Source organism: Peromyscus californicus, unplaced genomic scaffold (genome assembly GCF_007827085.1).
Source record: "Peromyscus californicus insignis strain IS unplaced genomic scaffold, ASM782708v3 Scaffold_2__1_contigs__length_46816999, whole genome shotgun sequence".
In the NCBI taxonomy this organism is placed as follows: domain Eukaryota; kingdom Metazoa; phylum Chordata; class Mammalia; order Rodentia; family Cricetidae; genus Peromyscus; species Peromyscus californicus.
Genome location: NW_026294540.1, coordinates 7,635,387 through 7,663,187, shown reverse-complemented (window position 1 = coordinate 7,663,187; position 27,801 = coordinate 7,635,387). Strand labels below are relative to the sequence as shown.

The 27,801-nt window shown below is 50.7% G+C and overlaps 1 protein-coding gene across 1 annotated transcript in view; it reads right to left on the bottom strand.

Moving 5' to 3' along the window:
• The window catches only part of Vsig10 (V-set and immunoglobulin domain containing 10), a 35,917-nt gene extending 10,243 nt beyond the window's left edge, over positions 1-25,674 (bottom strand). Inside the window, exons 1-4 of the mRNA XM_052755165.1 lie at positions 25,481-25,674; positions 19,036-19,317; positions 8,842-9,141; positions 4,123-4,377 (exon numbers count right to left, since the gene is read on the bottom strand). Of these exons, the coding sequence (XP_052611125.1) occupies positions 4,123-4,377; positions 8,842-9,141; positions 19,036-19,317; positions 25,481-25,541 (898 nt within the window). The 5' untranslated portion in view covers positions 25,542-25,674. The remainder of the gene's footprint in view (positions 1-4,122; positions 4,378-8,841; positions 9,142-19,035; positions 19,318-25,480) is intronic.
• Between the last annotated feature and the right edge of the window lie 2,127 nt (positions 25,675-27,801).

The following is a 27,801-nucleotide window of genomic DNA, read 5'->3' as shown; positions in this document are numbered from 1 at the left end:
CATACAAGAGGTACACGGGCCACTGAAAGGGCTCAGTGAGTAAAGGAGCTTGCTGCCAAGGTCCTGAGCTAGATCGCCGAGATCCACGTGACAGGAGAGAAGGGACACCAGCCACGTTGTCCTCCGACCTCTATGCTCACACTGTGGCACACGGACACACATACACGCATGTGCACCCGCGCACACACACACCCATACACAAACATACAGCCGTAATGTAACACAAGCACACTGACCGTGTTAAACGCTGACATACAGGCCACCAAGGAGGGTCAAGAAGGGGACAGGACAGCTGTTTCCTCTCATTGATGTGACAAGCTACCACCAACTCAGTGGCTAAAGCCATGTTCTTTGACAGTGAAATGATTTTACGGAACTAAAAAGTCCGGGTGCTAACAGAGCTCCCTGTGTTTGCCCCCCCGCCACACACACAGGGTTTCATGTAGCACAGGCTGTCCTTGAACTTGCTATGTAGCTGAGGCTGGCCTCGAACTCCTGAGCCTCCTTGCCTCCACCGTCTCCTCAGATAAGGATTATAAGCATGTTACCACACCCCACACCCGGATCCCCTCTCAGTTTTGAGTGTGCATTTTTATGTTTAATTACATGTATGCGGTATGCGTGCGGGTGGAGGGGAATACGCCGTGCCCATGTATGGATGCCCTCAAAGGACCAGAGGGACCAGATCCCTCTGGAACTGGATTTAAGTCACCTGACAAGAGGCCTGAGATCTGGAACCTTGCAAGGGGTTTGGGTCCTCTCTGAGCAGAAAGCACGCTTGGCCACTGGGCCATCTCTCTAGCTACTCTTCTTCTTCTTTTTTTCCTTTGGTTTTTCGAGACAGGGTTTCTCTGTGTAGCTTTGGAGCCTTTCCTGGAACTCACTCTGTAGACCAGGCTGGCCTCGAACTCACAAGAGATCCGCCTGACTCTGCCTCCCGAGTGCTGGGATTAGAGGTGTGCGCCACCACCGCTGCCCGGCCACTCTTTTCTTCTTTCTTGTGTTGTTTTATTTGAGATAGGCTCCCACTATGTAGACTAGGCTGGCCTGGAACTCACTATGTAGACCTCGCTGTCCTGGAACACGCTATAACAGACCAGGCTGGCCTGGAACTAAGTAGACCAGGCTAGCCTGGAACTCTTGTCTCTGCCTCCTGAGCGGCTGGATTTAAAGGCAGGTGCCATCATGTCTGACATCTTTTTGTGTTTCTTGACGTCACCCCTTCCTCACATCTTCTAAGTGTCTTCCTTCTATGATCCTATTACCCGATTACTCTGACCTCCCACCTCCCTCTTATAAAGAACCACAGAACGACACTAGGACCACAGGATAACCCAGAATAACGTGCCCATCTCAACACGCTAACATCATCGATGTCTATGTCCCCATCTCAACATGTTGACTTCATCACTGGCCCTTTGGCTATGTAAGGAGGCACCACTCAGCCAGGCAGGGGTGGTGCGTGCCTGTGGTGATATACTGTGTACCCTAATAAACTTGCCTGAGGGTCAGAGGACAGAGTCAGCCACGAGATTAGACACAGAGGCCACACAGTGGTGGCACACGCCTTTAATCCCAGCATTTGAGATCTCATGCCTTTGCTTAGGAGGCACACACACCTTTAATCCCAGGAAGTTAATATGACAGGGCAGAGAAAGGTATATAAGTGTGAGGAAACAGGAACTCACGCTTTTGAGGCTGAGGATTTCATAGAGGTAAGAGCTAGTGGCTGGCTGTTCTGCTTCTCTGATCTTTCAGCTTTCACCCTGATATCTGGCTCTGGGTTTTTTATTAAAAGACCATCTAAGATTCAAACAATACATGCCTTTAATTCCAGCACTCAGGAGAAGAAGGCAGGCGGATCTCTGTGAGTTCGAGGACAGCCTGGTCTACAGAGCGAGATCCAGGACAGGCACCAAAACTACACAGAGAAACCCTGTCTTGAAAAACAAAACCAAAAAACAAAGAAGGTATCTTTCCTCATAACTGGATGGTGCCTTTCCCTCCTCTCTGTGGGGAACCTAGCTCTCCTTCCGGGTCATGAAGCCAACAAGAGTGGCAAGCGTCACTGGTGTGTTAATATTCAGGGACACTCAAACCAGAGTTTCAGAACTGGCTTGTTTTTTCCTTAAGTAAGCCCCCTGACTTTTTCCAGACCCCAAACAGAGGTCATGCTTGTTACTAGGGTGACAAGCAGAGCACACTCTTCAAAACGCCACTCACAGAACTGAAGAAATGGCTGGGAAGGGTTGAGGTGTGCTGATTAATTTCATATGAACTTTGACCCAGGCTACAGTCACTGGAGAGGAGGGAGCCTCCATTGGGAAAATGCCTCCATAAGACTGGGCTGTAGGCAAGCCCATAGGGCATTTTTTAATGATTGATGGGGGAGGGCCCAGCCCATTATGGGTGGGGCCATCCCTGGGCTGGTAGTCTTGAGTTCTATAAGAAAGTAGGTTGAGCAAGCCATGAGGAGCAAGCTAGTAAGGAGCATCCCTTCATGGCCTCTGCATCAGCTCCTGCCTCCAGGATCCTCCCTTGTTTGAGTTCCTGTCCTGACTTCCTCTGATGATTGACTGTAATGCTGAAGTGTAAGCCAAAGAAACCCTTTCTTCCCCAAAATGCTTTGGTCATGGTGCTTTCACCACCACAACAGAAACCCTAAAGTAAGACGACATTATGTTCTTGCACAGGACCTGGGATCCATTCCCAACACCCACATGGTAACTTACAACCATCTCTAACTCCAGCTCCCAGGGATCCAGCGCCCTCCTCTGGCCTCCGAGAGCACTGGGCACACACATGGTGCCCAGGGCATACGTGCAGGAAAAACACCCACGAACACAAAGTATCACACACACTTAACCAGCACGGCAGCTATCCATTCCAAGAGTTTATCCGAGAGGATGCACTGGACATGGACAGGGAGAAAGACTGTAAAAGATGTGGGGTGTGTGGAGCTCCACAAGTGAGGATGGCTGGGGGGCCTTCACATGATGGGTTGGCAGGGGTGGCCCTTCACCCGAAGCATAAGCTTCATTTTTCAATGAATGGACCCGCAGGCCACTTGGAGATGTCTACAGCGGAGAACAATGGCTCCTGTCTGTGGTCCCACTATTTTGGAGGTTGAGGCTGGAGGGCACTTGAGCCCAGGAACTCAGAGCCAAGCTGGCAAGCTAGCAAGCCCCTCTTTTGTGGGGGTGCAGCAGGTGCTGGGCACAGAATCCTTGGCTTCGCTCAGGCTAAGCAAGGCCTGCTCTACCCTCCACCCTAGTATCCCTTGTCTCTCTCAAGAGACAGGGTCTTGGGTGAGTCGGGGGGGGGGGGGGGGAGCGAGGAGGGGGGGTCAAGGGAGAATATCCTACTATGTGTGAGATCTACGGTTTCATCCCCAGCACAAAACCAAAAGAGAACAAAGGAGCCTGATAATTCTCCTCCACCCCCCTTGAATGTGGGCTACAGGTAGTGACTTGTTGCTAAGAGACAGAAGGGTCCAGAAGGCAGACCGTGCAAGCAACTCCCAAGGCTAGGTCCTGCAAACCGTCACTCCTGCCTGGCTCAGAGCTGCTTCTATCACTGGCTCTCAAGAAAGTGGGTCACCACATTGAGAGGACACACTGGCAGCCCCAGGGTAGTCCCATGTGGAAAGGAGACAGCTCGCCACGCATATGAGTGAGCACCTGTGACATGTATCTTTTTTCATAATTTCAGCACCCCAACTTCCAAGCCTTCTGGCTGACACCCCGTCCCATTACATTCTTGAGAAGAGAACTGCACCCTACCAGAAATCCTCAGGCAACAAATGGTATGGTTTAAGCCACCAAGTATGGGAGGGCCAGGATTTTCGGTACATGATGAAGACAGAGGCCTCCCATCCATCCTGCTCACTGTGCCAAGTGACTAGAAAGGAGGGCACAGGCACACAGACAGTGTTTTCCATGATGGAGAACCTGAGCCAGGCATCTTTAAACTTCGAAGGGAACATGAGGCTCAGGGAGAGGTGGGGGAGATTCTGGGCACTCCAACACTGAGTTTCTCTCACAGGACTATCATCAAACGATTCTTTGAGAAGAAAGGCAGGCAGGTGAACCCCAACCCCGGGACAAAGCAAGCCAGACTCACAGATCTGTACCACACAGCTGGCTCCCGACTCTGGTCCCACGATGTGGCTCCCAACGCATTTGAACTTCTTGCCCTCCGACAGCTGTGACGGGCTCAGTGCTTGCAGCTTTGAATTCCCCACGACCTTCCCTCCGGGCTCTTCAGTCCACAGGAAGGTCGGATCAGGGTAGCCCCCATCCCAATTACAGGAGAGTTCCAGGATGATGAAGTCTGAAGACACCCCCACTGAGCACTGAGGAGCTGATGGAGGGGGCCCTGCAAAAGAGCAAGGGGTGGGGGACACGCATGCTTCATTTCAGACTCTGAGTCAGACAGCGGGGCAGGGTGTGTGTGTGTGTGTGTGTGTGTGTGGGTGGTGTGTGTGTTACAGAACCAGGATCTCAGAGAGCCACCAAGGCCAGCTAGTCTACCTTCAGAAAGCACCTACTGGGCTGAGGGGTGTAGCTCAAATAGTACAGTGCTTGCCTAAGGCGCTATGCATATTATGGTTCGATCCTCAGCACCCCACAAAACGGTTTGGTGGTACTTGTCTGTAATAGCAACACTTGGGAGACAGGGGCAGGAGGATTAGGAGCTGAAGGTCATCCTTGGCTACTTATTTAGTTCAGGGCTAGCCTGGGATACAAAGAAGGGAGGAGGAGGAGGGGGAGGAGGAGGAGGAGGAGGAGGAGGAGGAGGAGGACGGCAGAGGCCGTCGATGGCTCAGTGGGTGAAGAGTTATTTGCCTTGCAAGCCTTACCACACAAACCTAATGCTTGGAGCCCACAGTGGGAAGAGAGACAACTTCCGGAAGTTAGCCTTTAACCTCCACACACATGCTGAGGTACGCACCCACCCACACAGCAGACACTTACAAAACTAATTTTTAAAAACTCTGAAGGGGCCGCAGAGACGGCTCAGTGGTCAAAAGCACTGGCTATACGTCCAGATCGCCTGGGTTCAGCTCCCAGAACCCACTTGGCAGTTCACAACTGTCTGGAACTCCAGTTCCAAGCAATCCAACACTCTCACACAGACATGCAACCAATACACCAATAAAAAAAGTAAGCAATTAAAAACAAAGTTTGGATTTTTAAAAAAATTGTTTTTATATGCATTAGTGTTTTGTCATGGGTGTTGGGTCCCCTGGAACTGGAGTTACAGACAGTTGTGAGCTGCCATGTCGGTGCTGGGAATTGAACCTGAATCCTCTGGAAGAGCAGTCAGTGCTCCTAACTGCTGAGGTATCTCTCCAGCCCAAAATTTTGGGTCTTATATGAGTGAGTGGATATGTAGTACCCACCTATAGGAAAAATTACTGGGAACAAGCACAGCGATGCTCGGGACAATTGTGTCCGCATGAAGCTCCTCTGCGTTTTAAGCACATAAATGTAAAGATTTACGTTCCTCATGTGTATATGTCAGGGTCCTCCTCCATCACTCGTTGCCTGCTCCTCTGTGGCAGGGGTGTCTTCCTGAACCCTAGGCTCACATCTGGGCTGGGTTGAAATCCAGTGAGGTCCAGAAATCCTCCCATCTCCTCCTCCTTCCTCAGAACTGGGGTCACAGGTGTGTGTGTGAGGTGTCGGGTTGTTATGTCTGGTACTGGCATCCAAACTCTGATCCCCATGACGACAGGGCAAGCATGCTTGATTACCAAGCCATCGCTGCAAGGGAGTGTCGACATTTACTAATAACCATTTGTGAGAAAGAACACAGAGTCAGCTAGGTGTAGTGGGTTACGCTTTTGATTCAACAGGAGTGGGCTGGGACACCTACAGGGTTTACCAAAAGACGGATGGAGAGATGGAACAGTGGATAAGTAAGCTGTGGTATTTTCATACAACGGATCACTATTCAACCATGAAAAGTGAGTTCAGGACCAGTCTGGTCTACGAAAAAGAATGAGGCACTGATAACAGGCATGATGCAATGCGGATGAACTCTGAACACACCGCGCTAAGTGAGAGAAACCAGATAAAGACTGGCTCAGTGTTTCAGAGCACTGACTTCTCCTCTGGAGGGCCCAGGTTCAACTCCCAGCACCCACATGGCAACTGTCTGTCACTCCAGTTCCAGGGGACCCAACACCCTCACACAGACATACATGCAGGCAAAATACCAATGCACATGAGATAAAAATAATTTTTTAAAAGGTTTTTTAAAAAAGATAGAAAAGAATATTCAGAATTTGAACTGGCAAGAGACTCAGTGGGTGAAGGTGTTTGTCACGCCTGATCACCAGATTCCTGGGACCCACATGGTGGAGGGAAGAAACTGACTCCTACAGGTTGTTCTCTGACATGTGTGTGGTGGTGGCATGTGCACACACATAAACAAACACACATGCCAATAGCAAATGAACCAATCCTGGTAGTGCACATCTTTAATTCTAGAATGCAACAGACAGAGGCAAGTGTATCTCTGTGAATTCAAGGCCAGCCTGGTCTACATAGTAAGTTCCAGGCCAACCAGGGTTACATAGAGAGATTCTGTCTTAAAAGGGGGGAAAAAAGTAAATAAATAAATGAATACACACATTTAAAAAACTCCAAACATCTGTCTTAAGGTGGGAGACAAAGATTAATTTGTTCAATCCTATTTTTTTTTGGGGGGGGCAGGGTTTTGAGACAGGGTTTCTCTGTGTAACAGTCCTGGCTGTCCTAGAACTCGCTTTGTAGACCAGGCTGTCCTCGAACTCACTGAGATCCACCTGCCTCTGCCTCCCAAGTGCTGGGATTAAAGGTGTGCACCACCACCACCGCCCGGCTCAATCCTATTCTTTAGGAATTAGCTAGGACCAAAGGGCATCTGATATAAAGATGCAGGGACCATCTGCATGACCAGTCCCATGGCTGGAGAGATGGCTCAGAGGTTAAGAGCACTGGCTGTTCTCGCAAAGGACCTGGGTTCAATCCCCAGCACCCATATGGCAACTCACAACTGTCTGTAAGTCCAATTTCAGGGGGTCTAGCGCCCTCTTCTGGCCTTCCTGTGTATGTGGTACCAGACACAAACATAGTACAAATACATACATGAGGGTGGGGGGCAGGTGAAATGGCTCAGCAGGGGAAGGTGCTTGTGGCTAAACCCAACCACCTGAATTTGATCCCTGGAACCCAAGCAAGTACAAGGAGCGTGTAGAATCTTCCAAGTTGTCCTCGGACCTCCACATGGCATGCACGTGACATCATAGATGCACACACAAAATAAATAAATGTGTGGGGGGGGAGAAATATCCAGAATGGATAAATCCAGGGGTCAGGGTGGTCACGGCTGAGAAGCAGAGGCGGAGCAGCTGCCGGATGAGGCTCAGGCTTCCGGTTTTGAATCACTGTGGGTGTGCCCTCAAAGGGGAGTGTGGGACCCTAGCCGCCTCACCTCCTCTTCCTGTCACTCTCCCAAACAGCTGTGAAGTGAATGGGTCCCCCCTTTGCCATGTGCTCCCGTCATGCTGTGCTGTGTGGGGCCAATCAGCCACAGACCGGAACCTTTACAACTGTGAGACAGAAGAAACCTTTTTCCTTCATAAGCTGATTGCGTCCGGTCACTTCTCAGAGTACCGAAAAGCTGACTAACAGAACTCGCTAGAGGTGATGACTGTACAACACATACTAAACACCAATGAGTTGTGCCTTTTTGTGTGTCGAGTGCATGCGCGCGCGCGTGTGTGTGTGTGTGTGTGTGTGTGTGTGTGTGTGTGTATGTGTGCCCATGTACATGTGTGTAGTAGGTACACGCAAAGACCAGAGGTCAATCTTAGATGTTGTTCCTCAGGTAACCACCTTATTTGTTGAGACAGGATCTTCCACTGGCCTGGAACTCACAGGCTAGGGAGCCCCAGTGATTCTCAGTCTTTGCCTCCACTGCACCAGGATTACAGGCACAGGCTGCCATGGCCCGCTTTTTTATGTGGGTGCTGAGGATCGGACACTGTTTCTCATGCTCCTGCGGCAAACACTTTACCCACAGTTGTCTCTCCAACACATTGTTGGGTTTTTCCCTTTTTTGAGATAGTCACTTTGCTGCAAAAACTCATGATAGTCCTCCTGTCTCAGCTTTCCAAGTGCTAGGAGTACAAGGATGAACCACCGTGACCAGCCTTCGTATATTTTGAAATGTTAAAATACTTTCCCCACTATTAAAAAAAGCTCTGTATTAGTTTTCCTCTGTGGCTTAGAGGCCTCTGCTACATCCCAGGTCAGAACAAGCTCCTAGGAGGGATGAGCCTCACATACAGTCCAGGTATGGGCATGGATGTTGAAAGACGCAATGGAGCATGTCAGGATCTGTGCATGGACATGCAATGGGGCATTCTACAGCCCCCCAAAGAAATGGAGCTCTAAAAAGACACACTACAAGCCACAGCGTAGAGGAAACTTTGTGAGGCAGAAAAAAAGCAGTATTAGGGTTGGGGATTTAGCTCAGTGGGAGAGTGCTTGCCTAGCAAGTGCAAGGCCCTGGGTTCGATCCTCAGCTCTAAAAAAAAAAAAAAAAAAACAGCAGTATTAAAGGCGGAGAAGCCGGACAGTGGTGGCGCACGCCTTTAATCCTAGCACTCGGGAGGCAGAAGCAGGCGGATCTCTGTGAGTTCGAGGCCAACCTGGGCTACAGAGTGAGTTCCAGGAAAGGCGCAAAGCTACACAGAGAAACCCTGTCTCGAAAAAAACTAAAAAATAAAGGCGAGAGAAGACACACACAGAGAGACACAGTTCATGGAGGGGCGTGCTGCTTACGCACAGTAGACCAGGAGCTCGGTGGTCACCTTTCGCTGACTCCCGCTGAGCACGTTGGTGGCTGAGCACGTGTAGTTGCCTTGGAGGTTCTGTGACATCAGCAACAGTGTGAAGCTGTTGGCCGTCAGGTTCTTTCCAAAGGACTCGGACATGTTGTGGGCCCGGAACCACCACTCGACCTCAGGTGGAGGCTGTGCGGCGCTGTGGCAGCTGAAGTCCACCTGAGAGCCCTTGGCTGCGTACAGGGTACCATTGGAGAGGGCACCGGTGGTTGAGATGTTCACCCCAATCGGATCAGGGCCGCCTGGGAATGACAGAGGGAGGATGGGTACGAATCACCACAGTGGGGTTTGAGCTCCTCGACAGCTCTAAAGGAACCGGACAGCAAGGACAGTCTCCCAACACTCACCATATGACAAGGCCCTGGGCTAAGGGTCCTCAGACCTCTGTTCATTTGATCTTGGACAGCTGTAGGAAGTGGACTGTGGCTAGGGGAGAATTTCCTTAAAGGACTTTCCATTTGTTTTTTTGTGTGTGTGTGACAGGATCTCGTGTAGCCCAGGCTGGCCTCAAGTTATGTAGCTGGGGATGACCCCGAGCTCCTGATCCCCCTGTCTTCAACTCCCCAGTGCTGTGGTCACAGGTGTGCGATACTGTGCCTGGTGTATGTGGTGCTGGGCGTGAAACCCAGGGTTTCACGGTGCTAGGCAAACACTCTACCAACTGAGCAACGTCGCCAGCCCTACCTCGAAGAACTTCCGATCCTCTGTTTCCACTTCCCAAGGGCTGGCATTAAAATGTTGCAAGTGTCGGGGAAACTTCTCAGAGGTTAAGTGCTGGTCATTGTTCAGAGGATGGTTAGGTTCCCAGGACCCACGTCCAGTGGCTCACAGCTCCCCCCAACTTCAGCTCCAGAGGAGCCACAGTCCCCTCTGTGAACTCCCCCCCCCAACACACACACACACACACACATAAAAGTAAATCTTGCCAGACATAGCGGCACACACCTTTAATCCTACCAATCAAGAGGCAGATACAACCTATGAGTTCGAGGCCAGCCTAGTCTACACAGAGTTCCGAGACAGTCAGTACTACATAATGAGACCCTGTTTTGGTTTCTTAAGAAACCAAAACCAAAAAAAAAAAAAAAGAGGGACTAGAGACATAGCTCAGCTCAACAGCTAAGAGTACTGGTTTCTCTTCCAGAGGACCTGAGTTCGATTCCCAGCCACCCACATGGTGGCTCGTTAACTGTTAATTCCAATTCCAGGGGATCTGGCGCCCTCTTCTGACCACCACAGACAAAACTCCCATACACATAAAATACATTAAAAAATAAATTCATAACACTAAACTGAAAAAACAAACAAAATTCCTGCCCAGGGGCTAGTGGTTATGAGCACTTGCTGCTCTTGCAGAGGACCCAGGCTCTATTCCCAGCACCCGCATGGTGACTCACAACCATCCTGAAGTCCAGTTTCAGGGGTTATGACAGCCTTTTCTGGCCTCCACAGGCATCAGACACACACAGAATGCACAGAAACACATGAGGGCAAAACACCCTACACATAAAGTCCCTACCAAAGAGCAAGGAAAGAACGTGGGTACAGGGAAAAAAAAGGAACACTTTGGGCCTTCACCTGCTCTCCTACTGAGGCCCTGGAAGGACCTAATCATAGACCTCAGGAGGGTCTCCACCATGCCCAAAACCTGTCGCCATGGCTTGCTGGGTCTCGGTTTAGCACAACTGAGTTGTTTAGGAAACACTGGCCTTCCTCAGAGAACCTGGAATTCTCATAGGTTTGGGCAGACCAGAGCCCATGGAAAGCTCTGGGCCTTTCTTCTCAAGTGCGCTGGCCCAGGGGCCCTTTTCCCTCAGTGAGGTTGCTTTCTCTCTAACCACTGGACACGCTGAGCTCCTGGGAGTTGTCCTAGAGTGTCCCCAAACCTGAGGCTGGTCTAGCCACCACCCACTCCACCATCCACCCCAGCCTAACCCCACACCCCACATTCACATCAAGGAAATGATCACTCCAGGCCAGACTGAACTCCAGCTGTGAGGCTTCAGGCAACTTACTCATCCTTGTTCAGCCTCAGTTTCCTCTTCTGTGAAATGGGGGTGATGACAGTATCATACCCCCCCCCTCACCCCCACCAAAGGATGGCGTTTATATAATGCAGCACTCAGAATGGCGCCTGGCATGCCAGAATCACTCTACAAACGCTGGACCTCATCTTAGTTCACCTTCATCTCTGAACTTCTTATTTATTGTTTTCAGTGCTGGGAATGAAACATGCTGCCTATGAACTACACCCCACCCAGACCTGAACTTTCTTGACCCCCAAAACGAACAGCGCTGTGGTACCCAGTGTATCCAAGATGCCAAGTTCCCTTTGGCAGAAAAGGTACCTCTCCCAGCTGGAGAAGCAGTTCCGAAGTACAGTGTGTGCTTAGTGTGTGCGCACAAGGTTCTGGGTTCACCACAAATGTGACGGGGTGGGGGGGAGGAGGAGGGGAGGAGGAAGTGGAGGAAGAAAAGTACAGGGGAGGGAGAGAGACCTTTCATTCCAGCCCTCAGGAGGCAGAGGCAGGTGGATCTCTATGAATTCAAGGTCAGCCTGGTCTACATAGAGTTGTAGGCCATCCAGGGCTACATAATGAGACCCTGCTCAAAAATAAATGAACAAGTGATTTAAAAAGAAAGGGAAGGCCAGGCGGTGGTGGCGCACACCTTTGATCCCAGCACTCCAGGCAGATCTCTGTGAGTGCTAGGCCAGCCTAGTCTACAGAGCGAGGACAGCCAGGGCTGCACAGAGAAACGCAGTCTCAAAGCGGGGGGGGGGGGGGGGGGGGGGGGGGGGGGGGGGGAGAGAAAAGAAACTTATCTATACAATTATTTTGCCAATTAAAAGACATGAATGGGCACACCCAACGGCTGCTCACGTTAGCGTGATCCTGCATGCAGCCCGCCTCTCCTCAGAGAGCTCTCCTTTAGAAAACAGACCAGGAAGGTTGAAGCTTCAGCAAAGGAATCCATCCATCGACGGCTGTGGAGTTTAGTTCAGAAATAGGTCCGCAGGGGGAAAAAGAAAATCATTTATAGGGCACGAAGATTTTCCTCTGCGGTCCTTCAGTGGAAGTACCTTCTTTCCCTAGGACCTCACTAAGTAGCCCAGGCTAGCCTTGAATTTGAGCTCCTCCTGCCTCAGCCTCCCGAGTGCTGGGATGACAAGCGTGCTTTCTTCCACTCCTGGTCAGGACAACATCCTTGTCAGGTGAATCTTTGGGAAGTATATTGCCTACCCTGCCCCCCGAAGGGTCTGGGGAGACGTAGGCGGTGGCCTGGGAGGTGCCTGCATGCCCCATTCATCATTGCTGGTTAGTCGGTCAGGTATGCAGCTCAACAGGTCCAAGGGAGTGTCTTCCGCTGGCTTCCCTCCAACTAAACTAAGGGTTCAGTTGAAGTACTGAGCTATTAGTGGTCGGGACCAGCAAAGGTAATGTGACTCGGGTCACATCCCTCCTCTGGTCTTCCGGGTCCTGGTGGCCTGGCCTAGACAGTGGGAATCCCCAGAAGGCAGCTGGGAAGAGGTTTTGAGCAGAACAATCAACAAGAAGTAGAATTTGCGGGGTTGGGGATTTAGCTCAGTGGTAGAGCACTTGCCTAACAAGCGCAAGGCCCTGGTGTTCGGTCCTCAGCTCCGGTTAAAAAAAAAAAAATTAAAAAAAAAAAAAGTAGAATTTGTTACTGAGAATCATTAGACAGGCAAGAGGTTTATGATTCCCAGAATCCGAATAAAAGCCAGATGTGGTGGTGTGAGTCTCCCAGCATCCCTGTGGTGAGATGGGAGGCAGAGACCAGAGAACCCCTGGGAAGCAAAAGGGGTAGCTAGCCTGTGGTACACAGTGCAGCTGGACAAATGAGAAAGACCCTGACCAACAAGGAGAAGTCAAGAACGGAGTCCAGAGAGCTGTCTTCTGGCCCCTGACAGGCATGTACTGTGGGAGCCCGTTTTCAGGTTCCTCGTGGCATTACCCAGCAGATCCACATAGAGAGGATGATTAGGACCACGGGCCTGAGTGCAGGTGTCTGAGATGGTCTGCACTTGGCTGTGCTGGGGGAGGAGGTCTTTTGCTCCACCCCTTGGCATCTCTATAAATACCCTGGGGCAGAGACAGTCGAGGCCTGTTGGAAAAGGTTCCAGGCTCTCTCGAGGCTATCCTTTATTTTCTGTTTATCTCTGCAATATAAATCCTTCTATCTAATATTTCTTGCTGCTCACACTCAAGAAAACTCTGGGGAGCTGTGGGGTTGGTGGGTAAATGCCCCACAATGTACCCACTGCTGGCACACAAATAGACTTTTAAAAGAGGGCAAGCAAGCAGGTAAAGGTGCTTGCCACTCAGCCTGGCAACCTGAGTTTGATATCCACACCCACATTGTGGAAGGAGGGAACCGGCCCCCCACAAGTTGTCCTGTGACCTCCACATGAGCACCACGGCACATGTGAGCTCACTCACATACACATCATTAAATTAAAAAATGCTAAAAATATATAGATAGACAGACAGACAGACAGACAGAAAGATAGATAAACTTTTTTTCCCGAGACAGGGTTTCTCTGTTTGTTTTGGTGCCTATCCTGGATCTCGCTCTGTAGACCAGGCTGGCCTCGAACTCACAGAGATCCGCCTGCCTCTGCTTCCTGAGGGCTGGGATTAAAGGCATGCGCCACCACCACCCAGCTATAAAACATCTTTTAAAGAAAACACCGGGGCCGGGCGGGTGGTGGCGCACGCCTTTAATCCCAGCACTCGGGAGGCAGAGCCAGGCGGATCTCTGGGAGTCCGAGGCCAGCCTGGACTACCAAGTGAGTCCCAGGAAAGATGCAAAGCTACACAGAGAAACCCTGTCTTGAAAAACCAAAAAAAAAAAAAAAAAAGAAATCTCCGGATCTGAAAATGCAGCTCAGGGGTTAAAGACACGGCTGCTCTTGCAGAGGACCTGAGTTCTGTTCTCAGGACCCACGCCAGAAGGCTCACAACTGCCTGGAAGTCCAGCTCCATGGATCTGAAGCCTTCTTCTGGTCTCCAAAGACATCCATATATTTATGGCATACACATAATCTTTAGTTTTTTGACACAGAGTCTTGCCTGGTGAGGCTAGGCAAGCAGTCCACCACTCAGTCATTCGAACCCTTGTGTAGCCTTGGCTGTCCCAGAACTCACTACACAGATCAGGCTGGTCTCAAACTCAGTGATCTCCTGCATCTGTCTCCCAAGTGCTGTGATTAAAGGTATATACCACAAACGAGGCTAATATACTATTTAACGTTTAAAAAACAAAACAAGAGAGAGACCCTAATGAGCCTCCAGAGTGGTTCTGTGTTCCAAGACCATGGCTCATCCTAAACCCTGGGCTGAGTCTAAATTATTTAAACCCTTTCTTCTTGATCCCCTGGGGTTCTAACTGCACCCAGGAGGTACCATAGACAAAGTATCTCCCACCCGAAAGGCTCAGGTCCATGTTATTTCAGGTTTTAGAATGTGCCCATCGATTTCACCAGCTGAGACTCTCTTGGCTGAAACCCCCAAGCCTTCTGCTCTGCTTTGAGGTTTTGGGTGGAACCAGGGCCTGGAGGGGCTAGGCAAGCAGTCCACCACTGAGCCATACCCCAACCCTTACACCATGCTTTTGTTTTAGCTTGTATTCGTTTTCTCATGTAGCCCAGGCTGGCCCCAAACTAGCCTGTCCTAGCTAAGAATTATCAGAAGCTCCTTAAATACCACTTTCACTGATGTGTCAACCAGCTTTCATCCCAGGCTCCACAGTACGAGTCCTAAGTCCAAAGCCCAATCTCTCCCTTCAGCTCCTTCTAAGCACCCATAAGTGCTTCAGACCCAAGTGTGGTATTCTGAATGTATTGGCCCCCATAAGCTCATGGAGTGGCACTATTAGGAGGTGTGACTTTTTTTGGAGTAGGTGTGGCCTTGTTGGGGGAAGTGTGTCACAGTGGGAGCCAGCTTTGAGGTTTCCTATGCTCAAGATACACCCAGTGTCTCAGTTCACTTCCTGTTGCCTGTGGATCCAGCCGTAAACTCTCAACTCCTCCAGCACCATGTCTGCCTGCACGCTGCCATGTCCCAACATGATGATAATGGACTAAACCTCTGAATTGTAAGCCACCCAATTACATGCTTTCCTTTCCTTTTATTTTTTATTTTATTTATTTATTTGTTTGTTTGTTTATTTATTTATTTTTTGATTTTCGAGACAGGGTTTCTCTGTGTAGCTTTGCACCTTTCCTGGAAATCACTCTGTAGCCCAGGCTGTCCTCGAACTCACGGAGATCTGCCTGGCTCTGCCTCCTGAGTCCTGGGATTAAAGGTGTGCGCCACCATCGCCCAGCCACGCTTTCCTTTCTAAGAGTCATTGTGGTCATGGTATCTCTTCACAGCAGTAGAAACCCTAAGAAACCAACTTAATCTAACCTTGAGCAAGAAGCACCCTGACTTCTGACGGGGCCAATGATTTCCCCCCTTTATGTACCCACTACTTCCTCTCTCTCCAGGACTCTGCCCTGGGAAGCTATGTTGACACTCACCAATGAGCAGGGCTCTATTCACAGAGGCTCAGTTCAGGGAGCCTGGATCGTCCCTGAGACACCCTTTGCTGGAAGTTCATTGACAGCACAAGGCAGATCCACAGGAAGCTAGGAGCACGCTCTAGCTCCCAGCCCCAGCCGATTGCCAAGGGGGGGTTGGCAGTTGATACAAGCCTGCTTATTCATTGTCCTCCTGCCCATTGGTTCCAATGACCCCAGAACAATTGCTTGGTTTGGGAAAACTAGACCCAGGGTGAGCCTTGCCCAGTGTGCCCTGAAATCTGACTGGCGTTTTTCAGGGGCTGGTCTTTGGCTTCCTCACTAGGCTCCAGGACCCAGTTCCCCAAATGCCTAAGAGAGGATACTGTGCAAGAAACACCAAGGCTGCAGGACTAGTTAACACCTGAGCCACCTTCGCCATCCCGCTAACCTTACAGAGGGCAAGCACCCAGCTGGCCCACACCATCCCCACTCCCACGTGGAACCAGAAGGGGATGGGGACACTGATTAAGTCAACAGCTTCAGCAGCCCTGGAGGATGTGCCAGAGGACCTCTGGAGCCTTAGGAGCAGAGGAACAGGGTCCTAAGATGACTGTGGCCCCACTCTTGATCTTGCTGTTATTTACTTTATATTTTTTGCTTTTACTTTATGTACCTGGTGGTTTTTCTGCTTGTATGTATGTATGGGCACCTCATGCATGCCTAATGCAGTTATCAGATCACCTGGAACTGGAGTCTCAAACGGTTGTGAGCCACCAGGGAGGCGCTAGGAACCAAACCTGAGTCCCCTCCAAGAGCAGCCAGTGCTCTTAATGGCCAATTCATCTCTCCAGCCCCATTATTTTTTACTTTTCAAAGACAGGGTCTTCATGTAGCCCAGGCTGGCTATAAACTCCCCAGCCAAGGAAACCCTTGAATGTCTAATCCGACCTTCCACTTCCTAAGTGCAGGAATGCACCTCCACACCTAGCTTTCCCATGGTTCTGCGGATGAACCCAGGGCTTCATGCATGTGATATAAGCACTCCATACACCGAGCCACATCCCCAGACTTCACCTCACCCTTGGCAGGACACAGTACTACATACTCCTTGGGTGGGAGTGATGGATGACATGCCACTGTGGTGCCCACACCAGGTGGGCTAAGTCCCTCCCGCCCTGGCCTACAGAAAACTGACTCCCACTGGGGTGCAGGTGACATTGGTAACAGAAGCCGCCCAACCTAGACACTGCTGGACACATGTCTCTGTGGCACGTGTCTTGGATAACCAAGGTCACCCACAGATAAGAACCTGTATAGCCTGGAACAGCTTCGGATTTTTCCTCCCTGGTCTCCAAGGCCATGTTGGAACATTTGCAAACAATTCTCCTTAAAAACAAGACACACACACACACACACACACACACACACACACACACACACACACACAGAGAGAGAGAGACAGAGAGAGAGACAGAGACAGAGAGAGAGAAAGAGAGAGCAAAGTTATCAACTATTTGAGTGAAAAGATAAAGAAAAGCCAGGACCTGACTCTCACCGAGTCCCATTCAAACACCCAGATGGAAACTGTGGCCCAAGCACTTGGGAAGGCAGAGGCAGGAGGATGGTTGTGAGGGGTTTTGTTGTTGTTGTGCTTTGGTTTTCTGAGACAGAGGTCTCAAGTAGCCCAGGCTGGCCTCAATTTTGCTATGTAGCCAAGGATAATTTTGAGTTCATAAGCACATTGGTGGCCCACACCTTTAATCCCAGCACTGGGGAGGCAGAGGCAGGTGGATCTCTGTGAGTTCGAGGCCAGCCTGGTCTACAGAGCGAGATCCAGAACAGGCACCAAAACTACACAGAGAAACCCTGTCTTGGAAAAAAAAAAAAAAATTGAATTCATGATTGTCCCACCTCTCCCTCCAGAGTGCTAGGATATCACCCAAAACTAAGTTCATTTCTCTTTTCTTTCCCTTCCCCCCTTCTTTGGATGAAAGACCAAAACCCAGGTTCTTACTCTTGCTAGGTAAGCATTCTACTCCTAAACTACAGCCAGCTGGGGCTTCATAGCAAGACTTTGTCTCATAAAAGAAAGAGCTGGCTGGAAGGGTAGCCCACGCCTTGAATCCAGCACCCAGAAAAGACGCAGGCAGATCTCTGTGAATTCAAGGCCAGCCTGATCTACATAGTGAGAACCCGTCTATCTCCACCACAACCCTCCACCTCCAAAAAGAAAAAAAGAGGGGTGGGGGGATGAGAGAACAGAGGGAGGCAGGAGGAACAGGCCCGGATGTACTGATTGCTGGGGACCCTGGGGTACATTTTTCTCATGGGAAACCCATCACCTTCATAATCAGCAGACCCCCAGGTACATGGCCAAGGTCTTGTCCACTGTGCCAGTTTTACCTTATCAGTGTGTCTGGTGCAGCAAAACTCCATCATGACCCTGAACTTCACAGATGATAAAACTGAAGGCTGAGGAGACAACAGCCAGCAGGGCCTAGATCTGAGCCCGGGTGTGTGGCCCTCAGAGGACTCACTGTGGACGACAGGCAGCACAGGACTCTCCCAGGAAAGTAGTGCCAGCAACACTCAACACTCTCAAACGCCCTGGGCAAAAGGAAGCCAGAGGCCCTGGTCTTCCTCAGTGGCCCACTAAGGAAGGAGGAGCAAGCAGGTCTGGAGGGGTCTGTGGCTCAGGACCCTCTGGAGAGAAGAAGAGGTAAGACCCCAGGAGGCTCTGCTGTAGGTGAGCCTCAGGGCACCTGCCTCTGGTTTGTGTGGAGAAACTGTGCCGACCACAGGCCCTCATTTCCCAGTGAAGGACATCCCACAGTTCTGAATGCATCAGATATATTTAGGGAGGACAAGGTCTCATTTGATTTCAGGGATATTTGTGCATTTGTTTGTAGGTGTTTACACATGTGTGTAGACAGGACAACTTGGCTGCAGTTCCTTGGACACTAGCCCTTTTTTTTAAAAAAAAAAAAAAAAAAAAACAGGGTTTCATGTGATGAATTGTATGTTAAATTAAATAATAAATGAGCTAAGCTGGGCAGTGGTGGTGCACACTGTTGCAGAACATTTGTTTAACTATGCAAAGATGTGTTGCACTTGTTTAATTATGTAAAGATGTTTTGCTGTTTTACCTTGCCTGCCTAAGGCACCTGATTGGTCTAATAAAAATCTGAACGGCCAATAGTGAGGGAGGAGGTACAGGCAGGACACTTGGGCAGGGAGAGTAAGTAGGAGGAGGAATTTAGGCTCTGGAAGAGAGAAAAAGAGACGCCAGGGGCCAGACAGACCGACACACAGGAAGCAGGAAGTAGGACACACAGAATGAAAGGTAAAAAGCCATGAGGCAAAACATAGATGAGTGGAAACAGGTTAAATTAAGTTAAAAGAGCTAGCAGGACAAGCCTAAATTAAGGCCGAGCATTCACAATTAATAAAAAAATTAAATAAATAAAATAGGGTTTCTCTTTGTAACCCAGGCTGGCCTCCAACTTACCCAGATTGAAATCATCTGTCACTCAAGCCCACATTCCCGACAGTGACCTCGTCCCCGGGCTCTCACTGCCTCCCCAAGCCCATCCCCACCAGTCCCACTTACTGGCCACCCGCAGCCACACAGGGAACCAGCGGGTCTCATTCAGAACCTCCTGGCAGGTGTAGTTGCCGTCATCCTCCAGCCTCAGTGCCTCCACGTGCAGGGCACCTGCATCCTCGAGGGAGAAACGAGGCGAAGCCGGAGGGAGGCTGGAGTTGGAGGAGAGCAGGAAGATGGGCTCTACGTCATTCCGGTACCAGGTCACCAGGCCCCTGGATCCTGACACGTTGCCACAGGGAAGAGTAACATTCTCATGGACTTCGCCGACGGCCACAGCACCCAGCTCTGTAAAGGGAAGGTCAGGCTGTTAACATCTTTTCTGGTTGATGGGCAACAACCCTTTGGGAACAGTAAGGTTTTCTTTTTTAATCGCATGTGGCATGCACACACTTTCATGCATGCGTTCACATACAAGAGAGAAAGACAGACAGACAGACACAGTGATGGAAAGAGACAGAGAGAGAGAGAGAGAGAGAGAGAGAGAGAGAGAGAGAGAGAGAGCGCATTTGAGGCAGGGGCTCATACAGCCCAAACTGGCCTTGAACTCACTACCTAACACTACTCAAGCATAGGCCTTGAACTTCTGTCCCTACCTTCCAAATGCTGGGATTCCTCGCTGTGCCACCGTTTATACAGTGCTGGCGATTGAGGCCAGAGCCGAGTGGATTACAAGTGCTCTAACACGGGCCGGAGAGATGGCTCAGAGGTTAAGAGCACTGGCTGTTCTTCCTGAGGTCCTGAGTTCAATTCCCAGCAACCACATGGTGGCTCACAACCATCTGTAATGAGATCTGGAGCCCTCTTCTGGCCTGCAGGTGTATGCGCAGGCAGAACATTGTATATATAATAAATAAATAAATCTTAAAAAAAAAAAAACAAAAAAAAAAAAGTGCTCTAACACTGAGCTAAATCCCAAGCTACTTTACCAAACGTAATCAGTAGAGGTGTTGTGATTTGAATGCAAGATGTCCCCCATAGGCTCGCATCCCCAACTGGTTGCACTGTTTGGGAAGGTTATAGAACCTTTAGGGGGCGGAGCTCTGCTGGAGGAAGTGAGTCAGTGGAGGTGTGCTGAGGTTTACCTAGCTGGCCCACACTTCCTTTTCTCTCTGCTTCTGGATGGATGCCCTGAGAGGGGATGGCCTGAAGCTCTTGCTGCCAGGCCTTCTCTGTCATGATGGACCGCACCCCTCAGGAACTGTGAGCCAAAATAAACCCTTCCCATCCTTTAACTTGATTTGGTCGGGTACTTTATCACAGCAACAGAAATGAACCATACAACCGCGTCCTCAAGATGGCCCCTTTTCAAGATGGGCCGTCCATCAGGACAGGCCCAGCTCCAACTGCAGTTTAAGTAAGAACCCTACATGGGGCAGAGCCGAGGTTCTCTGAAGTTCCAGCTGCAAATGCTCTAGATCATGACATGTGACATGTGAGGGCCCAGGCAAGATCAGCAGAGCTGCCTATCCAATCACACCACAGGGACTGAGCAATAAGCATCCATGTGGCCATCTGTTAGTGCGCAATCACACGGGCAGCCATCTTGTTGCCTAGACATCCAGATGGGGTGGGGGTGGGGGATCAGATGGCCAGTCTTCCCGTGGAGTTAACCACTTTGGGCTGCTCCATGCAGGAATGGGCTGACAACAGATACTGTGTACGCGCTGGGAGGCAAGTCGGGCTCTGTGGGTCGGCTGGTGGCAAATGAGAACCATCCAGTTCACAGGCTGGTGGGAAAAGTCACAAAACTAGCAAGGAGGATAGAGGTGAGGGGCAGGGGGGCAGGAAGGGCCCCCAAGGCAGCTGGGGATGTGCCAGGTGAGACTTCCTTCAGGAAGGAGAGCCGGACTCGGTGGACAAGGAGGCATGGGATGGGTTCAGAAGGAGCCAGAGTCCCAGGCAGAGGGAACAGCGAACTCAAATGCCCAGACCAAAGCCAGCGGTGATGACACCCATGTGGAATCCCGACACTCAAAGGCAGAGGCAGGAAGGCCAAGAGCTGGACCCCAGTGTGGGCTACATAGTGAGATCCTGACTGGGGGAGGCAGAGAGCGAGGGAGTCAGAAGGAACAGCTTTGTCGGTAAGGAACAAACAAATGCGGTCCATTTTCACTGAGAAGTAATATTCCAGCACTTTCCACAGTCAACACCCAATTCTAGAGAGGCCACGGGGACAGGAATTTGGGCAGAACCTGCTGGGCTGATAAAAATGTCCTGGAGGTAATTAACAGGGGTAGTTGCCGTGCATCATATCACAGCTCACAAGGGGAGGTCAGAAGACAACTTTCAGGAGTTGGGGCTCTCCTTCCACCATGGGGAGGGGGGACAAGGGGGATGCCCAAGGATGGAACTCATGTCACCCAGCTCTACAGCAAGCTCCTCTGCCCACCGAGCCGTGTCGCTGGCCCAACAGAGTGGTTTTTACTTTGTTTTGTCTCATACTTGACTATGACAGGGTCTCAAGCAGCCCAAGCTGGCCCTGAACTCACTGCACAGGTGAGGATAACCATCCAATTCAGGTCCTCTTGCATCCATCCCCCCCGGGCTGAGATGGCGGGAATGTGCTACCACCACACTTGGTTTTATGGGGAGCTGGGACCCAGGGTTTCATTAATACCAGACAAGCACTCTAACAATGGAGGTAGATCCCCAGCCCAAGGGTAGATTTTATGATATATACATTATATCTCAATAAAATTATTATTAAACAAAAAAAAAAAAAAAAGAGGAAGAAAAAGAAACTGCCACCTGCCTCTTGGTGACCTTGCCATGAGTGTCCAAGCTGGGTCCCTCCTGTGATTAAGAAAAGGATCCTTTCAACAGAGTGAAGTTGGACCGGGCCACCAGAAGTCCTGAGTCCATACTGGTTACACTACTCCCCAAAGGCTTTCAAGAAAAAAAAAGGGGGGTGGGGGGCTGGAGAGATGGCTCAGAGGTTAAGAGCACTGGCTGTTCTTCCAGAGGTCCTGAGTTCAATTCCCAGCACCCACATGGTGGCTCACAACCATCTGTAATGAGATCTGGTGCCCTCTTCTGGCCTGCAGGGACACATGCAAACAGAACACTGTGTATGTAATAAATAAATGAATCTTAAAAAAAAAAAAAAAAAAAGACTGGCAGGGTTGTGGGCAGGCCAGTGTCTACAAGATAGAGAATTGGCTAATGCTAGCCACTCTCAAACAGCAAGAAACACTTGAGTGTGATCGTTTACAGGTCTGCCCCAGCTGAGCCTGGTGTCACAACGCCTCCAACCCTGCTGAGGCAGGAGGATCAAGTTCAAAACCAGCCTGAGCTCTGAAAAGACCCAAAAGGGAGAATAGGGAGTGTGTGTGTGTGTGTGTGTGTGTGTGTGTGTGTGTGTGTGTGTGTGTGTAAGTAAAAGGATCATTTTCAAATTATTAGACTACCGACCCAGGTTCTCACATGGCGACTTCCACCATGGAAAGGATGCACTGTAGAGTCACATACAGACGCATGGAGTGTCCCTCACACCAAGAGCTGCCCCTTACTCGTCCTCCACAAAGGAATAATGGACAGTCAGCTTGGAACAGCCTCCGTGCAATTTTAACCTGGAAACCCGAGCTCATGTCTTCTCCAAGGAAGACAATGACCTGGCTGATCTCCCCCTGGCTCTGCCCACCCCACTGCCTGTAACTACTGAAGCTGACTATGGCCTTGGGGATCTTCTAATCAGTGATGTGGCTGAAGCTGTTCGGCCTCAGAGAAGGGCCATCGAATGGTGATGTCTGTCATGGACAAGGAAAGGCGGCTCCTGAAGATACATCCATTCCACACACATACTGGTCCCACACATCCTCACCACACTGTTGACACTTCTGGCTCCACGTGCATTCCCTAGAGCTGTGGGAGAGTCACAGTCTTGAGTGCTCTGGATCAGAAGGATTTACTTGGTCCCACACACCGGACAGAGGAAGACCAAGCCAGGGCTGGTGAAATGACTCGGTGGGAAAAGGTGCTCGCCATCAAACCTATCTCGGGAGCCTACAGGGTGGAAGGAGAGAACCGCCCCCCAGAGTTGTCCTCTGACCCCTATACACATGCCATGGTACATACATATCCCGCACACAGAGAAATAAAATGTAATTAAAAAAAAAATTAAAGGACGGGCTGGACAGATGGCTCAGTGGTTAAGAGCACTGACTGCTCTTCCAAAGGTCCTGAGTTCAATTCCCAGTGCCCACATGGCAGTTCAAAACTGTCTAATGTCAGTTCCAGGGGACCCAAAACCTATGGCAAAACATTAATGCACATAAAATAAAAATATTAAAAAAAAAGTTCAAAAAAAAATTAAAAGACAAGGTAATGTCTGTGCTGCTCAACATCGTTCATTGTCCAGGGGTCACTTTGTTGTGGTCCCCCCAACCTTAAATTCACATTATGCAACCAAGAGGGGAGAGAGAGAACTCTTTGGCCAGTGAATGTTAACAATTCAGGACTCTGGGGTTGGGGATTTAGCTCAGTGGTAGAGCGCTTGCCTAGCAAGCGCAAGGCCCTGGGTTCGGTCCTCAACTCTGGGGGGGAGGGGGGGGAGACGACAATTCGGGACTCATGCTAAGCAAGCACTCCACTACCAGGCTATACTATACCTCCAGCCCCCTCCTGGTCTTGACACTCATCTTATCCCAGGAACTCTCCCCAAGCACGGCCTGGAGTACACCACCCAGGTGACAAGCTGAAGCATCAATGTCACGTGTAGGTTAGAGTCAGAAGAAAGACACCCACTTCTCAACTCGAAAAAAGAAAAGGACTAATGTATGCATAACCAACATGCCCCTGGGTGCCACAGGCACACAGGTAAAGCAGGCCTGAGGGTCTGGGCAAAAAAATCACCGAGCAGTAGCAAGATAAGGAACTTGCTACCAAGCCTGAGGGCCTGAACTTGTTCCCAAAGTCCTACATGCTCGAAGGAGAGACGTGACTTCTGAAAGTTTGTTCTCTGACCCCCCACGCTTTCAGACTCCGTGCATGTCTGCCCCCACACCCACAGATAAATGAATACGTGAATAATTTAAAAATTGAAAAAAAAAAAAAGTACCGAGCAGAAGGTCAGGGTTGGTGGCTCATGCCTAGAATCCCCGCACTAGGGAAACTGGTGTGAGAGGATGACAAATTTGAGACCAACCAGAACTATACGGTGAGACCATGACTCAAGCAAGTTAACGGGGGCATACGTAGCTGCAGTGGGGAGATCTTCAACTAGGAAGGAAACCAAGTTCATCCCAGCATGAATGTTCAGGCCGCTCCCAGCTCCAGGACACTGGGAACACCCTTAAAGAAGATTGACAGTGACCCCCGCCCCCAATGCCCAGAAAGGCCAGAAAGGTCCGTCCAGGCTGAGTGCTTCGGAATACCTAAGAACAAATGCACCCCTCCCATCCAAAAATTTTTTTAAAATCCATGACCAAAAAGGACTGGGGATAACAGCAAGAAAAAGTGGAACAAATTTGGGGTCACGTGTCCTAAGTAAAATAGATGACCACTGCCCAGTCCCAGGTGGGAGCGCCGACTCTGTGTGGTCAAACCTTCAGATTTTTCCATATCAACTGAAGCATAGGTTACGGGAAACTTGCTGATTTTTATATGACTTTTAAAGACAAATGCAAGTAAGTAAATTGTAAAAGCATAATAAATAGGAAATTTTGCCGCTTGCTGCTAGGGAGCTCAGGTAATAATTCAGTAGCTTATCTCCTTCTTACAGGATAGCAGGCGAGTGGGGTGGACCCGGGGACACGGACACACACACACACACACACACACACACACACACACACACACACACACGAAAGTAACATTTCCCGTGCATCTTGGGAAATTACGCACTTCTTGGCGTCGTTATCCCCGCCCCCAACCCTGAAATATTCCTGCACACAGTAGACACAAATCCTTTTCCAATCTTTTTACAGTCTACATATTTTGCTAAGCAACCCTCCCAGCTTTTTTCTTTCTTTTTTCTTTTCTTTTTTTCTTTTTTTTTTTTTTTGCAACAGCGCGGTGTGGATGAGGTATATAAGCCCATTCACCAGCCACGTCTCATGGGAGAGGAAGTTTTGGTCAAATCTGAAATGATTTCCAAAGGAAAAAAGCAAAAAGAAAACAGGAAAAGAACAGGAGAGGAGGCGCGGCTTGGCATGCACGGGTCCCACACAGGTAGATTCACTCAGGAAGAAGGAGGGTGTGGGCAAACAAGTCCACAAGTTACAGGTGTAAACCCAGGTCAACCTGGGGGAGGCGGGGAGCCGGACACAAATGGAAGCGTACGGTGGGGTGCGCCGGCGCCGCGGGCAAAACCAGAACGCAGAGTTAGGAACGAAAAGGAAAGGAAAAAAAAGATAAAACCACTTTCCCCTCCACGTGCCCCTCGGTGGGCCCTGCCGCACATGATCGCGGAGCTTTCGGGTCCCCAGGCTGGGGTTGGCGAGTCCCTTACCTGCCGAGCCCTGGCGGGCCAGAAGCGCCCCGAGGCACAGCAGGACGCGTAGCCCGGCCATCGCGCCCCAGATCTACGGCCGAGGGAAGCGCAGGGCTCTGGGTGTGCAGGGTTCTTGGGGCTCCCCGGGCCCGCGGCGAGGGGCTCCCCGACTAGGATGCTGCGGCCGAGCCCGGGCGATCGCCTCTGGGGCGCGCGCCCCGCCCCTGCGCCCAGCCCGCCCGGCGGAAAACAACAGGCGCGGGCCCCCTCCCGCCTCTCCGGCAACTTCCTCCACCTTGGCCGGGAGGAGGGCCTTGTGCGATGATCCCCGTCCCTCGGGGCTGGGAGGAGGCGGCCCCGAGCTCTGGCCCGCCGGTGCGGGACGCGCTCCCGGCCTGTGCACTGCGCGCGGGCTGCGGGGCACCGGGCGCCGTCCCAGCCCTGCGGCTCTGTCGCTCTTGTCATCTGGGTTCTCGGGTGCAGGGGCGGGCCACAGCGCCGCCATCGCGCAGAGCCCAAGGAAAGACGATCCCTCGGCCGTCCGGCCAAAAGCAACCACGAGACTCGGGTGCTCGAATGAACTTGGGTGGAGACCACACGGGAAGAGCGAGTTTTGTTTTCAGGTGCTTCCACGCCTGTCCCGTTGGCGATCCCACGCCCTCCCGTCCTGGCAGATCCCCGGAGCGGAGCGCCACATTTCCGGGATCAGCTTTCTGGCATCCCATCTCTGCGCCCTGGTGGACACCGCCACTGCTGGGCCCTCGGGAGGATATCTGCCCTTGAAACAGCTCTGAGAGAAGAAAGAAACTTCGCGTTCAAAAACAAGGATGTAGTCAGCCCCGGGGAATCTTTATTGTGGGCCCCGGGAGGTGGGCGTCCCTCGGCTCCCGCTCTTTCAGCTTTTCTGTGTGTTTATTAAAATATTGGGAGGACTGAGGGTGGCGCTCAGTGCTATAGCGCCTGCACCAAACCCTGGGTTCCATCCCCAGCACCGCGAAACCAAAGTAAAATACGGGGAAAAGCTAAACTTGGAATAAAAATCGCTGGTTCTGTTTTGAAAAGCGCCTCCCCCGCCCTCCCCGCCCCGTGGGGCTTCCTAGACAGAACTGCCTCGGAATAAGTAAACAGAAGGTGTTTATCCTGATGGCCCCTACTTCCTGTTGGTGTCCCCAGGGCCACACACCTAGCTGCCACCCGGTGTGTATTAAATGAATGTGTATTGTTGTTTGACACAATCATGTCTGTCACTCAGTCTTTTACCTTGAGGCAATCCTCCTGCCTCCGCTTTCCACGTGCTGGGATCACAAGGGTACGCCATGCCTGGCTAAGTTAACTGGTTTTGATGTTTTTTCCACTCTCCAGGCAAACATGCTGGCCTGGAGTCAACAAGCTTTTGGTAGACGCATTGCCCAGCCATGTTTTGGCTAAGAGTCTGGAATGTTCTGGAACCTTGATGGTGCCCAGGGAGGGGAATGTCAAAGAGTCGGCTTGGGGAACTTGCTGATTCAACCACAAAGTTCCTGCTGTCCTTGGACCTGAGATACCATTCAGCCCCCCCCCCTTTTTTTTTTTTTTTTTTTTTTTGGAGCTGAGGATCTAACCCAGGGCCTTGAGATTGCTAGGCAAGCGTTCTACCACTGAGCTAAGTCCTCAGCCCCCTTTTAATGGGTACAGTCTATTACTCCCAAAGTTGCTTCTCCAAGACACGTTGGTGGTTGGTAAAACCAGGACTGGATTTCACTTATCGGACCCCAGATCCTGCTCAACCAAGTTCCAACGCTGTCGCTGCTTCTTCCAGAACCACCAAGGCCAAGGGGGCTTAGGTCTGGATACTTGGGCATCACGGGGAGGAAATAGCCACCCGTTGGTTTAGGGCCAGGGGTGGTGTTGGGAAACACCTTGGCCTGACATCCATTCCTGAGAGTCAAAGATGCCCTGCCAAGAAGACTCGCAGGACAGCTGGGGCTCCCCATGGGGACTTGAGCAAGACAGAGACATCACTAAGAGACCCTCATGGGGCTGTATAAGGATAAAGTGCCTTGACGTACCCCAAAGTCATCAATCACCATTTTGATAGGACAAAACTGAGCGTTGTCATAGGAATCTCATTTGAGCCAGGACCCTAAATCCCACAATCAAATCTGGATTGTGGGGGCCTGGAAAGATGACCCAGCGGCCAAGAGTGCTCACTGCTCTCACAGAGAACCTGAGTTTGGTCCCAGCACCCGCATTAGACTGTTCACCACTGCCAATAGCTCCAGCTCCAGGGGATCAGCCCCCTCTTCTGGTCTCCCAGCGCACCTTCATGTGCATGTGTATCGTAACTCATATATACAAGT